The sequence below is a fragment of the Penaeus vannamei genome, chromosome 42, assembly GCF_042767895.1.
Source record: "Penaeus vannamei isolate JL-2024 chromosome 42, ASM4276789v1, whole genome shotgun sequence".
Classification (NCBI taxonomy): domain Eukaryota; kingdom Metazoa; phylum Arthropoda; class Malacostraca; order Decapoda; family Penaeidae; genus Penaeus; species Penaeus vannamei.
In genome coordinates this window covers 25195498-25213492 of record NC_091590.1, presented here as the reverse complement: position 1 = coordinate 25213492, position 17995 = coordinate 25195498, and the positions used below count along the sequence as shown (strand labels likewise).

At 41.4% G+C, this 17995-nt stretch overlaps 1 protein-coding gene across 7 annotated transcripts in view; it reads right to left on the bottom strand.

The window, feature by feature from the left end:
- Positions 1-355: 355 nt before the first annotated feature.
- The window catches only part of LOC113829800 (carboxypeptidase D), a 119738-nt gene continuing 102098 nt past the window's right edge, over positions 356-17995 (bottom strand). For 4 of the 7 annotated variants that reach the window (XM_070118350.1, XM_070118351.1, XM_070118349.1 and 1 more), the window contains 4 exons: positions 15774-15950; positions 14983-15075; positions 12164-12223; positions 356-3227 (listed from right to left, as the gene is read on the bottom strand). In XM_070118350.1, coding sequence (XP_069974451.1) covers positions 3081-3227; positions 12164-12223; positions 14983-15075; positions 15774-15950 — 477 coding nt within the window. In that variant the 3' untranslated portion in view covers positions 356-3080. Of the gene's footprint in view, positions 3228-5178; positions 7237-7510; positions 7569-7621; positions 7884-12163; positions 12224-14982; positions 15076-15773; positions 15951-17995 lie in introns of those variants that run through there. The other 3 variants (XR_011398341.1, XR_011398342.1, XM_070118352.1) reach the window with 3 other exon arrangements.

Sequence of the window (17995 nt, the reverse complement as noted above, 5' to 3'; positions counted from 1 at the left end):
TGGCTATGCGGTTCCATGGGCCTTGTTTTTATGGACAGAAAGGGGTGGTACGATTTCTGTTTTTATTGTTATAATTCCCGTAAAATGTGCGTTAAATGAAAGGGTTAGTGTAATTTCTAAGTAGAGCTCAGGGTATCTATTCATCCTCTCCACACCATCTGCTCAACGCTTCAATATTATCATTACCGTCACCATTAAAAATGTAATTAATATTTCTATTCTCCATTCTGACTCTTCAGCAATCACCACTTTTATGCTTTTGGAATTCGACTCCCAAGGTGTCTATTTCAATCCGTAGGTTAGAATAAAACAAAACAATCTATGTTTTCAATAACAGGAAAAAAATAAACACCGGTTATTTCGATTCTTTATTGATAGTTTGGAAAGAATTCGCACAATACAATGTTTTTTTTGTGTATATATATTTTCTCAATATAATGATCCCATTTCATGTAATCCACAAAAAAGAAGGAAAGAAAATGAGAAGGAAAGAAAACCGTTTAACTTACAACCAACCGCGGGAAAATTTTCTGACGTTAACCTTGAAAAACGTTATGACGGATTCTTATAAAGACAGGTACTAAATGTTTTTTTTTTAAAGATTTATTTTATCTCTTATTTATTCTGCTTCATTATTATTATCGTTATTATTATCATTATCACTATCATCATTAGCGTTACTTTATGTTTATTTTAACCTTTTATTTTAAAATTGTCATTAACATTATTCATTATTTATTATTATCATTATTATAATTATTACTATTATCATTACAATTACTTTAGGCAGATTGTACAAGGTGGGTAACTATGAGAAAGACATGACATTTTATCGGATCACAGAAAGGAGACACTGAGACAGGCAAGGACGACGAGCCTAAAAAATGGAGAAAAAAATGGCCGCTCTCTCACTCTGCGTTTGTCTCGAAACAACTCTATACTGTTACCTGACAACCGTTGTCACTACACTGTCAAAAGGGTGGAGTTTCGAGTGCTAATATGCTAAGGACTACGATATATGACATCATACCACTGATGATATCATATCACCTGATCATGGCTTATGTATAAGGTATTAATGATCTATAATAATAACAACAACTCACGTTATTATCTAGCTTAACAGGTCATTAACAGTTGTGTTATGACATTCTTTAAAAAAAAGGTATAATTCAATACACCCCTTTCCCTCCCCTTCCAAAAATAAAAAATAAAATGAACAAAAATAAGTCTGTATCCCCTAACAATGGATGACTTAAAGAAGACGACTTCCTCGCAGTCCCGGTTGAAGCTTCTCCCAAGGAACCTTTGTGTTTCTGCGGGCTCGGGACGTGTCTCTCTATCACTACAAACAAGGCAATTAATGGCAGGCAGACGTGGGTTGGTCAATCAAGAAACGCTACAAAAATTCGTGGAGGCGAGAATCCGTTGAAACTTTTTTTTTTTTTCTTCTTAGAACAGCGCGCCAGTCTTTCAGAGGGAAAAAAATAGACTAACAAATGCTATAGAAGTTAAGCGTTCCTCCCATGGGCTGTGACAACATTCCCCATATCATTATTATATATGTGTATTTCAAAACTACATCGAGTCGGGTTTCCCTCGAAGGACTGGCGCCGCAGGACATACCGCCATCAGATGAGGTCGGGAAAATGGGAGTTTTACAATATATTTTCACTTTTTTTTTAATCGAGGCAAAATAGAACTTGTTATGCAGTGTTCTGAAATCCAGAATGTTTAAAGAATTTTTACATATTATTCCTCATCAACTGAATGTTTAGTTTCTCCCGGCAAATGGCCGCAGCTCCCTCTTCGACCGCCTCAAACAGATGCACAATATATCGCTCGGAATCTGCCTCATCACAGTGCTCACAAAAGTTCACACGAGAATGAACAACGTGTCATCCATCAACAATAAGAAATGATATGAAAATAACCGAGTCCTCTATACATATAATGGGCAAATAACATCATAACAGTGACGTGAACACTCTTGTTAGCTAAAACGTGTGCATAGTAGGTGTCTTCGCCTGTGTTCCCGCGGCCGCACCTTCACTGGCTACCAGAAGACGGTCGCAATGCGCAGATCGACTCTACATTGATATAAATCTTCATATTTCATTTATATTCCTATTCATGTAACTGTTGATGACTTTTGTTAAATTCGAAATGATGAGAAATGTATTTTAATTTTTTTTTTGGATCAGGTTTCCTTATCAATGTCGTTCTTTTAGTGGTATTCTTTCTTTCTGTGTTTCACAAATATTGTTTTAAGTGCAACAATTGCACTACACATACGGTGTCGTTCTGCAACATTACGACCGCGAATGCATCTTGGAATTCTGTCAACTCGGAATATTAAAAAAGAAAAAAATCAACGAGACATCGCACATTTCATATAACATTTACAAACTACCTTAAAACCTACGGTCGGGTGCGATCTGTAGTAACAAGCGTAATAATAAAATAAATAGTAACAATTCAAAATATATTAATATATATATGGTATGTATATATGTATATATATAATCACTATCAGGTAATCAAGGAATCACATAGATAAAAGTGGTGGCTGGCTTTTCCTCTTCAACATTGGACCACCGAAGGAAAAGAACACCGACTGACCGAGCTAATGCCACTCGCTCCAGGAAGGGAATGCCTAACCTACGACGAAGTCACTCGAAAACAGTGTCTTTGGATGCCTAAAAAGCTACGCCCATACGCTTTCGTACCAAAAAAAAGAAAAGAATCTTAAAAGAGAGGGTTTTAAGTTTTTTTTTTTTTTTGTAATTATTTACTTGTCATCATTAATCTATTTGGTTCTTTTGTGCATATGTCTGCATGGCACCTGAGTAAGGTTAGCAAGGAGGAGACCGTTACTTCAGGTGGGTTTCGTCGTGAAATGTCCTCATGCACTCATTATTCTTACTATTGTCATTATTGGTCTTCCTTTACGAACGGATAACAGCAACAATATAAATAGAAAATACATAAATAAAACGAGGTATCGGGGCCTGCCGGGGCTTCGGCCTGCTCCTTCTTCAGCAGTGGCCAGCCGCGCCCGTCCCAGCCCTCGCTCCGCCTCAGCCGAACATGCTGAACACGTTGGATAGACTGTCGCCGATGGACGACAGGAAGCCGCCTATCCCGCCCTGGGGCTGAGGGGCGGCGCCCTGCTGCTGGCTCGGGCCGCCCACGTACACGGGGCGCCGCTGCTGGTCGATGCGGTGCTGTGAATGGGAGGCGGGGTTAGTGCGGCCGCGGACGCTCTCGGGGAAGGACGGACTAGCGTCGCTCTCGCCGCGAGGAGCGTGAGAGAATGCCTCTAATATCTCTTCACTTATCACCATGCCCTCTTAGGCTTCAATAATGAAAGTCGTGAATGGACTGCCATGCACTCCGCCACCGGGACACGGTTCGGGCGCCACCAGTTCGTGCGGGTTGTAGTTTACTCAAGATTAAAGGAGATGATCTGTCTCTGTGTCTCCTGAATGAGCTTCCGAGTGCAGAGAACAGTGGCTGAGAAATTTTGATTTTCTAGATTAATAGCATCAGTTTGTTTTTATCTATAAATCTTCAGATGAAATTTTAACTCTTTTTCCTAGTAAAAGCAATTTTTGATGTGACGAATTCAAATGTATGTTCAGCTATGAAAATGATATTATCAATACTAAACTGGTGTTGGCAGTCAGTTACTCTTATGTGGTTTGAAGAAACTGGGACTAACAAGATATATTTAAAAATCATGATCCTATTCAATAGAAGAGATAGCCTGAACCTTAAGCATAAAAAACAAAGGCATGGGGTTATATGCACATACAAACGCGTATATACATGAAAAAATACATTGCTTTGTACACTATATACAAGTACACACACGCACACGCACAGACACAGGGACACACACACATGCACAGACACAGGGACACACACACACACGCACAGACACAGGGACACACACGCACACGCACAGACACAGGGACACACACACACACGCACAGACACAGGGACACACACACACACAGGAACACACACACACACACGCCTTTACATATCTAACATGAAGCCACATAAATGATCTAGAACAAGGGTTTTCACAGTTACAATTTATGGAATTCTGTGGCACAAAAACGTATATAGATAGATTTTTTATCCTAAATATCTGTAATATATTAAATCATCAAAGTTTTATAATTACATTCAGTATTTTAATGTTAGGTGTGTGACCGGAAATTCGAATTCATTTTAAAGTAAAGCGTACAATAATAATAATAATAACAATGATAATAATACATATAATGATAACAATGAAATCAATAAATAAAGACTTCTGAAAACCCCTGATCAAGTAAAACACATTATTAACACGCATGAAAAAGACCACAAAGTATTTTGTTTCCACATTAAGACGTACACCACAACCCACAAACCACATTGCACTACATACAAACCGAAAGAGGGATACTTCCGCACCCAGAACCACAACCACAACCACAACCCCATACCAAACAGCATGCTCATGACAACCACACCACGTGCAAAGGCCACAGACAGCATGCAAAAACCTCCACCATATTTCTGCCCAAAGACCCGGTTGTAAAAGATGCACAACTTCACTGAATTTGTCAATAACTTTTTTTTTCTGACGAATAATTAATTGGCGAATATTAAACTACTTATTTACGAATATTGCATCCATTGAGTCAACCACAAAATACATTATAACAATGTTTCTAATTCTATGACGTCAGATCAGTGTCATCATGACGTCACCAGGTACCGATCAGCTGAAGGCCAAAGTGCCCCTCGCAAAGAATGGTAAATGGGAAAACAGACGCAATAAGGAAAGCACATCAATAGCGACGTTTCGAACTCTGCCGGAGATCCTCCTCATCAGACGGATAAACAACCGAAACTCGATCCATTTCGGCGGATTATCCGTCTGAAGGGGAACCTCCCGACGAGTTCGAATCTCTTCTCTTATCGGCGCCATTTTCCCCATTCTCCTTTCCGTAGGTCTGTGCACATGCCACTGTTCTTGTTGGCTGAGTCTGCGTTGTGCATCTTCCCCCCCCCCCCCCCGGGTCTGCGGCGCCCTACCCGAGCTTCCTCCCTGGCGGCCCCGCCCTCGGTCCGCCCAGAGTCCGCATCCAGGGGCGCGTCCGGTCCCTTGGTCCGCATGCAGGCGAGCGGCGAGGACTTAGCAACCACCACCTGTGTTGACCTCGATCTGCCGCGTGTCGTCCATGCACCGTGACGTCACACGCGCGCCCGCCTGTTGACCTGAGCTGACCTTCCGAGCAATCCGGGATCTTGGCCGATCGGCTTTTGTTTTGCGAGGCGGGTCATATATATATTTTTTTTCTCTCTCTCTCTCTCTTTAAATATCGTTGGATTCTCAACATCTATTCATATATCCTTATTCACATTATCTTTTCCACTTATTATTTTTCCCTTTCTATTTTTTTTTATCTCAAGAACAGCTGAGAAGAACAGTCTGAGACGCGTGAGATTTTTTGCGGAAGAAAAGTTCGGCCTAAAATTCATCCCACGCGTCACGTCAACGCTGAAATGACTTGCATCTTTTCAGTGACATGCGACGAAGACAACTTTTAAAAACCTTTAAAAAATCTTTAGTCTGAATCAAGACTAACTGTCATAAACGATTAAAATGGAAATACTTCGCTACGATACATCAACACTATAAATTTCTATCTAAGTCTGAACGTCAAAGAAAATTCAATTTCAAGAACTTTTTTTTTTTTTATTTCATTTTATAAATTTTATATTCTTTCGATAGATTATCACAGACAAGACCATTACCATGTTGCATTATAATTACTATTAAAAATGGCGGATATTTTTATCACATAATCAGTAACACAAGATCTATAAACATCAGATCTAAAAAGACAACTATGTGCATATTTCGTTTAGTTTAAAAAGTGTCAAAGACCGAACTGGATATAAATAACATCTACCAACTCTGTAACAGACGAGGAGTTACGCGCCTAAAACATCTTACTCCGTTTTCTATAATCACGAATAAAGTGAATTAACTGGGAATCAGTTAATGACAATTTAAACAATCATCGGATTTATATTATTTCTTTTCGTTTTCCCAACGATAAAGGCTTACGATGAATAACGTGCCTAAAATGTCTTACTAAATACAGATGAACTTACAGCGTATTTCAGCTGTAACCAGAGACCGAACCTTGTGATCAGAGTGAACGGTAGAAATAAAAATTCTGATACGAAACGAGCATAAAAAATATAAACCTTATAAATCAACAAGTTACTGAAATGACGCTTGTCGCTAGAGAGGTGAACATCTGCTTAAAACAGCTATACTCTCATTTATTTACAAGATTTGTTCCATCAACTGCCGTTCCATCTCAATACTCTCAATCTTTCTTTCTGTCTGACAATAGACGGCAACTGCAATGAAAAAAAAACTACCACATATCGCTAGCTACAGATTTTTACATTTTAGTTTCGTAGTCCCTATTCACACCTTTCCTCAAAACGAGTTTATTTTTCTCTATTCCTTTGCTTCCATCATGTCTAAACCCGCGTTCCGTCTAATCTTGCACGTTTCGGCAGTTCTTCTCTATTCTCATCATCGGTTTTATATTAACTCTCACCATTACTGTCTCGCTATCGGAAAGTTGCGTCATATCTTTACGGAAATCATATCTTTAAAATCAGGAATTATATTTAATTTATCACGAAAAAAAATTAAATTCCTAGATCCGAAGTTCTATTCTTATTAGTTGAATATTATTCGAATCGAAATCATTTATTCGCTGAGAATATTGGATATCAATCATGAGAAATGAATCGCTCTTTCGGTTTACTTGAAAAGAACAAATTTCGAAATATTGAAAAAAATCTTATCCTTTTAAAAAACGCTGCTTTTATTTCCTTTTTATTCTAGATATTCCTTTTCTAATTTTCTTTCGATTTCCTTCCAATTTCCAACATATTTAATCTCTCTTTTTAATTCCTCTTTCTAATTGCTTCCCATTCCCAACATTATCAATCTCTCTATTCCTAATTCTTCTTTCTCATTCCCAACATTATTAACCTCTCTTTTCCTCTAACTCTTTATTCTAATTCCTTCCAATACTTTACAATGTTCAAGGTTCTTTCTAATTCCTTCCCATTCCTAAACGTTATCAACCTCTCCTTTCCTCTAATTCTTTCCAATTCCTTCCCATCCCCAACGTTACCAACCTCTCCTTTCCTCTAATTCTTTCCAATTCCTTCCCATCCCCAACATTATCATCAACCTCTCCTTTCCTCTAATTCTTTCCAATTCCTTCCCATCCCCAACGTTACCAACCCTCTCCTTCCCTCTAATCCCCCTTCCTATGACCTTCCCATCCCCAACATTATCATCAACCTCTCCTTTCCTCTAATTCTTTCCAATGCCTTCCCATCCCCAACATTATCATCAACCTCTCCTTTCCTCTAATTCTTTGCAATGCCTGCCCATCCCCAACGTTGCCACCCTCTGGTTTCCTCTAATTCTTTCCAATTCCATCCCATCCCCACCGTTACCAACCCTCTCCTTCCCTCTAACCCCCCTTCCTAAGACCTTCCAGCGCTAAGCAACGACCTCTCCTTTCCTCTAATTATTTCAACCTCTCCTTTCCTCTAATTCTTTCCAATGCCTTCCCATCCCCACCGTTACCAACCCTCTCCTTCCCTCTAAACCCCCCTTCCTAAGACCTTCCAGCGCTAAGCAACGACCGAACACATCTCCCTTAATTTTTCTTGGACCTCGCCCTCACAACCTTGGCCGCGAACAGGGTGCCCGCCGTCACCACCATGAGCACGACGGCCCACACCCACAGGATCGGATTGCTCGGGGTCTTCGGCTGCGGAGAGAAGCGGGTGAGGGAGAGAGAGAAGGAGGAGGAGGAGGAGGGGAGAAAGACCGAGAGAAAGATAGAAGAAAGAGGGAGAGAGAAGGGGAAGGAGGAGGAGGAGGAGGAGAAAGACCGAGAGAAGGGGGAGGAGAAAGATAGAAAAAAGAGAGAAGGAGAGGAGGAAGGGAAAGACAGAAAGAGAGACGGTGAGAAGGAGGAGGAGGAGAAAGAACGAGAGAAGGGGGAGGAGAGAGATAGAAAAAAGAGAGAAGGAGAGGAGGAGGGGAAAGATTGAAAGAGAGAAGGTGAGAAGGAGGAGGAGGAGGAGGAGAAAAGAAGAGGGAGGAAGAGAAGGAGGGAGACAGAAAGAGAGGAGAAGGAGGAGAAAGAAAGAAGGAGGAAAAGATGGAGAGAGAAGGAAGAAGAGGAGGGAGAAAGAGAGAAGAATGAGGAAGTAGAGAGAGGAAGAGAAGATAGAGAGAGAAAGGAGGAGGATGAGGAGGTAGAAAGAGCAGAGAGCAAATGAGAGACACAGCAGAAGGTAGAGAGAGAGGAGAGATGGAGAGAAAGAGAAAAGAGGAGAAGGAAGGAAAGAGAAAAGAAGAAGGAAAGGGAGGAGGAGATAAAAAAGAAGCAGAAGGAAAGAGAGAAGGAGGGAGGGAGAGAGAAAACAAAAGGTTAGTAACCCTTCCAGTGCTTTCTACGGTGTGTGAGGAAACTAAAAAATTATTTATTTACACACGTATGCATATATTTACGAATATTGAGAATTGCGTTTTAGCCTTTTAAGTGAATTAGGATTATCAAAGTAATTATTCTGAAAGAAAATTGTGATTAAAAAGGTGTTGTAGGTATATCAGAGGATTTATAAGTGCAGGATATATTCATGCATAAACTTATCTATGATACAAATATATATACATATATATATATATATATATATATATATATATATATATATATATATATATATATATATTCCAAAAGATACTACTAAGAATAATCAGAGAAACGCAGAACAGAGAGCGTTTGATATATAAGGACAAGAGGAACCCCAGACAGAGACGCGAAAGGAGAGAGACACAAGACAAGTGACAATAAAAAGGGGAGGGAGAGGAAGAAAAAGAAAAAGAAAGAGAGAGAGAAGGAGAGAAAGAGAGAAAGAGAGAAGGAGAGTGGGAGAGTAGGAGAGTAGGAGAGTAGGAGAGAGAAAGAGAAGGAGAGAGAAAGAGAGAGAGAGAGAGAGAGAGAGAGAGAGAGAGAGAGAGAGAGAGAGAGAGAGAGAGAGAGAGAGAGAGAGAGAGAGAGAGAGAGAGAGAGAGAGAGAGAGAGAGAGAAATAGATAGAGATAGATAGATAGAGCCAGAGAGAGAAAGGAAAAGAGGGGCATTTGGCAACACCGCTTCGTGTGCGTGGAGGGGGGGTGGGGGGAGAGGAGGAAGGGGGGTCATCACCACCACCTCACCACCGGCTCGGCGTCACCACCTCCTCCGCCTTGGCTCCCGTCTCCCGGAGCCAAAACTCGGGACTGCCGCCTTCACACACCTACGGTAATCTCTTTCTCCCCCTTTCTTTTCTGATTCTTCTTCTTCTTCTTCCTCTTTTATCACTCTCTCTGTCTACTTTTTACGGTCGAGGGAACGATTCAGAGGTTGGTGAAGTAGATTAGTCTATCTATCCGTCTATCTAGGGACGTGAATCCAACGTTTTCTACTTGGAGAAGGACGACTGAGTGAGAGGGAGTGCGAAGGGGACGGATTAGGGCCACACATATATATATATATATATATATATATATATATATATATATATATATATATATATATATATATATATATATACATATATATATGTATATATGTATGTGTGTATGTATGCATATATATACATATGTTTATGTATATCATATACAAAAGATATATATATATATATATATATATATATATATATATATATATATATATATATATATGTACACATGTACGTATGCACATATATACATACATATACATTTATATACATACATATATATATATATATCGTCGGGGGATCTACCATGCGAGGGGGACAAGGAGGGGAACAAAGGGGGGGGGGGGGGCTTCACACGCGGGGGGCGGGGGGAGGGTCCTCACCTGACGAAGGATTGAAGGATTTCCCCACAGGAGCCGCGAGCCAAGAAGGAAGAGGAGGAGGAGGAAAAGGAGGAGGAGGAAGAGGAGGATTAGAGGGATGAGGACGCTGGTGGCCGCCACTTTCTTTCTTTCTTTCCTAAGGAGTTATCTTCCGGTCTCTCTCTCTCTCTCTCTCTCTCTCTTCGTTTCCCGCGAAGGACTCCTGGCGGGCGACGTCCGGCAGGATTTCGTCCAGGCTTCGTGTCTCTCTTGCGTCCTCGCGTCACGGAACTATACATGCACACGCACATGCATACAACAGACACGCACTCCTCACACACACACGAGTATATATGTGTTTCTGCAGGCTTCTCTCTGCGGCCGCCCTCCGCCTCCGTCCCCCTCCCTGGGCGCGAGGGAGCCCCCCCCTCAGCCCACATACTCCCTCAGGAGCGCCAGGCAAGGCACCAGCAGGAAGGCGGCCAGGACCAGGTTGCAGGCCGTGGCCGCTCTGCTGTGGCCGGCGGGACCCCCGAGGCCCGAGGGAGGGGTGAGGCGGCTGCCGAGGGGGCCCCTGAGGCTGGCGGCAGAGGGCCCGGACGCGGCCTCGGCGCCGGCGGTCCTCAGCAGCTGGGCCCAGGCGGCGTCGGCGGCGGTCTGCCTCATCAGGATCCTGAGGATCTCGTCCTCCTGGCGGTCGAGCTCCTCGTCGGTCAGCTCGTAATCCTCGTCGAAGCCAAGGTCGTCGTCATCTTCGTCATCTTCCTCATCGTCACCATCTTCGTCGTCGTCGTCGTCAGCTCGCCCGTCGTCGAGCCAGCGCTCTCGCCTCGTCCCTGTTCCCGAAAGGCCCGGCGACAGGAGGGAGCACGGAGGGGGGGCGGGGGGGAGCCCTCGGCCCGCGCCCCGTCGGCTCCTGGGGTCCTCTCCGCCGTCTCCGCGCTCTCTGGTTTCCGTCTCGCGCGCGTTCTCTGCGCTCTCTCCATGCCCTTCGTTCTCTCTGTCGAATCCATCGTTTTCGTTGTCTCCACCATCTCTATTCTCTTTGTTTCCTACGTTATCTCCATCCTTTCTATTCTCTCTCTTATCTTCGTTATGCGGTTTCTCTTTGTTTCCTACGTTATCCCCATCCTCTCTGTTCTCTCTCTTATCTTTCTCTTTGTTTTCTATTTCTTTCGCCAGAGACAAGTTCGGGGGAAGGCGAGCGTATGCGGATGTGCCACGGGGAGGAGGGAAGGGAGAAGAGGAGGAAGGAGGAGAAGAAGGAAGAGAATGAAAAGAAGGATAAGAAGGAGAAGACTGAGAATGGGAAGGAGAATCAGGAGGAGAAAGAGAAGGGGTCGGAGAAGGAGAAGATGGATCAGGAGTAAAAGGAAGAGCAGGGAGAGGAGGAGGCGATGAGGCAGGAGATAGAGAATCAGCGATAACGAAGGAGAGAGGGAGAAGCAAGGAAGAAGAGATATTTAGCTGTTGCCCGGGAGACAGAGGAGGGGGGAGAGGAGGAAGAAGGGGGGGAGAAATAGAGGGAGGAGGCAGAGAATCTGCGAGGTCAAAGGAGAGTGGGTGGGCAGAGGAGGAGGAGGAGGAGGAGGAGGAGGGAGAGGAGGAGGAGGAGGAGGAGGAGGAAGAGGAGGGAGAGGAGGAGAAGGGAGAGGAGGAGGAGGAGGAGGAGGAGGGAGAGGAGGATGACGAGGAGGAGGAGGATGAGGATGACGAGGAGGAGGAGGAGTAGGAGGAGGACGAGGAGGAGGAGGAGGGAGAGGAGGAGGAGGAGGGAGAGGAGGAGAAGGGAGAGGAGGAGGAGGAGGACGACGACGAGGAGGAGGAGGGAGAAGAGGACGTGATATGCTGTTTCCCCTCAGGAGACGGTATCAGGGGAAGAGGAGAAGAAGCAGTCGAGGAATAGAAGTGCGAATAGGAAGGAGGAGGAGGCAGAGACCCAGCGTTCGCGAAGGCCAGAGGGAGAAGGAGAGAGGCAGAAGAGGACGAAGAAGAAGAAGAAGACGAAGACGAAGACGAAGAAGAAGACGAAGACGAGGACGAAGAAGAAGACGAAGACAAGGAGGACGGAGAAGAAGAAGAAGGAGGAGGCGGAGGAGGAGGAGGAGAAGAGAAGGAAGAGGAGGAGGAGGAGGAGGGGAGAGAAGAAGAGCAAGAGGACGTGAGAGGCTGTCGTACCCCAGCTGTCGTCTCAGGCATCTGCTGCTGCGGCCTCGAGGGCAAGGCGGTCGGGCCGGGCTACGGAGGAAAGGTCAGTCGAGGTCAGAGGTCAAATCCGATGAGGAGGGCCGGATGCGTGATTGGGGCGGCGCGAGTCCCGAGAGAATGATTGGGGTGAAGTGATTAGAAAATGGTGCTTAGGGAGATGATTCGAATCATAATCAATGGGATTTAACACGTGATTGGGCCGAAGTACAGAGAGAATGATTGGGGTGAAGTGATTAGAAATTGGTGCTCAGGGAGATGATTCGAATCATAATCAATGGGATGGAACACGTGATTGGGAAATTGGGTTATGATTCGAATCATAATCAATGGGATTCAACACGTGATTGGGCCGAAGTACAGACAGAATGATTGGGGTGAAGTGATTAGAAAATGGTGGTCAGGGAGATGATTCGAATCCTAATCAATGAGATGGAACACGTGATTGGGAGATTGGGTTAAGGTGATTCGAATCATAATCAATGGGATTTAACACGTGATTGGGCCGAAGAACAGAGAGAATGATTGGGGTGAAGTGATTAGAAATTGGTGGTCAGGGAGATGATTCGAATCATAATCAATGGGATTTAACACGTGATTGTGAGATTGGGTTAAGATGATTCGAATCATAATCAATGGGATGGAACACGTGATTGGGAGATTGGGTTAAGATGATTCGAATCATAATCAATGGGATTTAACGCGTGATTGGGCCGATAGATGTGATTAGAAAGACGATGTTTAGGGAGATGATTAGAATTATAATCAGCTGACAAGATGCCTGATTGGGGCCATGGATTGAGTTGAAGTGATTAGAATGACGCTGGTTAAGCAGATAATTCGAATCAAAACCAACAGATTGGCAATGAGTGATTGGTTAGTGATAAGAGAATGAAATGAGAAGATTATTAATTAGATTGGAATGATTAGACATAAATAGATTAGCATAACCGATTCGTTAAGACACATGGAGAAAAGTCGAATATAATATAAAAAGCCTTTTTCAGATAATTGATTAGTTGAAAACATACTGATATAAATCTGATTAATATATCAGCAATTAACTCAAATCGCTTAAATAATAATAATAATAATAATAATAATAATAATAATAATAACAACAATAATAAAGATGATGATGATAATAATAACTATAATAATAATAACCATGATAATAATAACAAGGATAATAATGATAACAATAAAGATAATGATGACAATAATAATGACGATAATAATGATAACCATGATAATTATAATAACAATAATGTTAATAATAATAATAATTAGTTAGAGACATCCTAAACATTTTGGATTACCATGGATGGGATCTGAATCAATGATTAACTTGGCAATAAAAAAAGAAAAGAAAAGAAAAAATATAATAACAATAATAATGATAGCAATGATAATAATAATAATAATAATAATAATAATAATAATAATAATAATAACAATGATAGTAATAGTAATGATAATGATAATAATAATGATAGAATGATAGTCATAAAAAGCAAATGATAGTAATAATAATAATAATAATAATAATAATAATAATAATAATAATAATAATAATAATAATAATAATAATAATAATAATAATAATAATAATAGAATAATAATAAAGAAATGATAGTAATGATAATAATAATAAAATAATGATAAAAAGAAAATAATAACAGAATAACAATAACAACAATCCTAACAACAACAACAAAGAAAACGAAAAAAAATAACAGAGCTCGTGTGATGGCAACAAGAACGAGCCGGACCCCGGATGTGGTTCCCTCCAGAGCCAAGTGCCCCATGCGACCAGTGTGACCAGGCAGAATCCCAGGGGAGTTTCTACCGTGTTCAACCCCTTCTATTGGCGTTCTGAATTCCCTGCTCTTCTTGGTGAACAGGAGAACAAGATGGTGTGAGCGAAATGATGTGAAATCATGCATTGATTAATGTTTTTTTCTAGATTTACTAAGACCTTATATAATTATTAAGAGTGGTTGGGAGCATCCTCGGCCAGCTGGTAGAATCACGGGCAAGATTAATTATTTTTTGGCCTTTTTTCCATTTCAGTTTTTAATACGTGTACTTACGTTCCAATTTTGGGACTAAAATGCGTTAATTAGGCCTCAGACTCGCGAAAAAAATACTGTTTTTAAATTTGCATGGCGGAGGATGCTCACCAACCTACGTATCTTTGAATCTTTTTGCCTAATTCGTGCAAATTGTGAGTAGCAGATATTTTGCGCAGTTAAAAACATATTTATATCAATATTGCTGAAACAAAATTATTATCTATGGACTTTTATACATATATTCACACACACATACACACACAGATAAATGTGTGTGTGACTATATATGATTATATATATATAATCTATATACACATAGATATATCTATCATATATATATATATATATATATATATATATATATATATATATATATATATATGTATATATATATATATACATATATATCAAATATATATCTATATATACATACACGCACACACACACACAAACACACACACACACACATATATGTATATATATATATATATATATATATATATATATATATATATATATATATATATATATATATATATATATATATATATATATATACATACATACATACATACATACATACATACATACATACATATATATATATATATATATATATATATATATATATATATATATATATATATATATATATATATATATATTTATATGCATACAATAGTCGACAAACGCCCCAGGCCGGCGGCGCCCACTCACCACGGCCTTGTACAAGGTGAGGTTCAGCAGCGTCGGATTCGTCTCCACGACATCGAACTCCTCCTCCCGGGGTTCGAAGCCCTCTGCGTACACCTGGAAGGGTTATAACGACGGTGATGTTATGATCATGGCATCTAAGGCAATTATGGGTATTATGGTGATGATTAAACAGTAATCACAGTGATTATAACTGTAACAGCGGTAATGACGATGGTGTTACTAGCAACAAAGATATATGGATATGGAAATAATGATAATTATATTTGTAATAATAACAATAATCATTAAAATCATAATGCTTAAGAACTATGCTGATGACAAAGGTGACGATGATGATGACGATGATGATAACCATGACACCAATGAGGGTGATGATGACAATGACGACGATGATACCAAATGGAGAGGCAAACCAAGTCAAACAGACAGACTGATGATAAATAAACAGATTAACCCTCCCTTCCCTTGATCCTTCGTGGCTCATGGGCCGGCGAGGAAGACGGAAAGAGAAATAAAGAGACGCATAAAATAACTGACAGATAAACCGCTAACAAGTAACCCCCCGTTACCCTCGCCAAACAAATATCCACAAGAAAGAAAGAAAGAAAGAAAGAAAGAAAGAAAAAAAACAGAACCCCGCTCCTCGTGACTCATCAGCCGGCAAAGAAGACAAATAAACAGACAAATACAATAGCAAAAAACACCTCCCTTCACCCTCCATCAACAAACAAACAAAACAAACAATCACTCAAAACACAGAAGGAGAAATAAAAAAAAAACACTACTCGTACCTCGATGGCGTAGCGGCCGGGGAGCAGGACGCGCCAGTACTCCCCGTACTTGGTGGTCTGGAAGCCGACGTCGCGCCCTTTGATCTTGAGCGAGGCACCTTCCACCGGGGCGTTCCGCTCGTCCTTCACGAAGCCCCGGACGCCGCGGTGCACCTCGCCCAGGTACCGCACTAGGGCCTGGCGGGGGAAAGGGAGAGAGGGAATGAGAGAGGAAGGAAAGGGAGAGAGGGAATGAGGGAGAGAGAGGAAGGAAAGGGAGAGAGGAAGGAAAGGGAGAGAGGGAATGAGAGAAAGGGAGGAGGAAAGAGGGGCACGGAATGAGAGACTGGACGAGAGGGAGGAAGGAAAGGGAGGGAAGGGAGGAATAAGAGAGAGGGAGGAAGGAAAGGGAGGGAAGGAATGAGAGAGAGAGAGAGAGGAAGGAAAGGGAGAGAGGGAATGAGAGAGAGGGAGGAAGGGAATGAGAGAGAGAGAGAGAGAGAGGAAGGAAAGGGAGAGAGGGAATGAGAGAAAAGGAGGAGGGAAAGGGAGAGAGGGAATGAGAGACTAGACGAGAGAGAAGGAGGAGGAAAAGGCAGAGAGGGAGGAAGGAAAGGGTGAGAGGGAGGTGGGAACGGGAATGAGGGAATAAGAGACAGGGAGGAAGGAAAGGGAGAGAGGAAATGAGAGAGAGGGAGGGGGGGAAGGGAGAGAGGGAGGAAGGAAAGGGAGAGAGGGAGGTTGGAAAGGGAGAGAGGGAGGAAGGAAAGGGAAAGAGGGAATGAAAGAGATGGAGGTGGGAAAGGGAGAGAGGGAATGAGAGAGAGGGAAGAAGGAAAGGGAAAGAGGGAATGAGAGAGAGAGAGGAGGGAAAGGGAGAGAGGGAGGAGGCAAAGGGAGAGAGGGAATGAGAGAAAGGGAGAGAGGGAATGGGAAAGATACAGGAGGGAAAGGGAGGGAGGGAGGCAATGAGAGAGAGGGATGAAGGAAAGGGAAAGAGGGAATGAGAGAGAGAGAGAGGAAGGAAAGGGAGAGAGGGAAGAAGGGAAGGGAGAGAGGGAATGAGGGAATGGAGCCTTTTCCTAAGGCTTGGGAGGGAAAAACTGGAGATATAGAACGCGAGACAGAGGGAGTGAAATGAGGATACAGCGCCCAAGGAATGAGAGGAATCGGGAATTATGGAATCTCGAGCAGTGCACTTTGGCCTGGAACCTGACGAAGGCCCCGAAGGAAGAGGTCATAGGAGGACATGCGCTTAATGTTGTTCTCAAACCAGTTGTCCAAAAAAAAAGTTTATGAAATCTTTTGTTAATTCAAACCGCCATCTTTAACATGGACGTAGATATATTTACGTAATTACATCCAATAAGGTAAATATATCGATGTTTTTGTTATAGATGAGAGCTAAAATTAACATAACATTTCACAAATGGTCTGAAAACGCCTTTGAACTGAATCACTAAAGACATTTAATAGGAACATGATAGACAGAAGGGATAACGTGACCATAAACGACTCGATATAACGAACTTTACTTTACACCGGGCTTCGTTCATCTCACTCAGGTGGCGCGCAAATACAAATGAATTAATATGAAATAAAAGCGAATAACGTTTAAAGAGTGACAAGATAGGAATAATGGAAATGAAAAATAAAGCAAAACAAAAAAACGAAATTATTTTCTATAAGAAACTGACGCTGAAAATATAACGACCATTGCTTGAAGGAAATAAAATGAATATATAATGAACATGATAGAACCATGATGCAGATTTTACATTTTGTAATATTCTGCGATCAATAAATCTCGATTTTCAAAATGTATGATAGTAACAAACTATAAAGATATATTAACTACCTGATAGTATATTGTATTCTCTATCATATCTGATATATTTTGAATAGTGAAAATGACAAAATACATATGGCACATAATGAAACAAACATACATCAAATGTAACAAAGTTATAAGTAAAATATATCGTAATCATATGATACACGATTTCTCTGAATTTCCATAGAAAAGACAGAAAAAAACAACTAGTCTACCATTAATAACCATAATTATCAATGTAACCACGTTCAAACTGTTCTGTGTGTAGGTGCAATCACTCATTTTCTTGCATATAATCACAAAGCGTTTAAAATATTTCATAAAACAATTGCAACCACCTTGATTTTTCGTATCCATATTTACAATGCCTTTACGAATTTATCAATTGGAATAAATATATTTTTTTCAA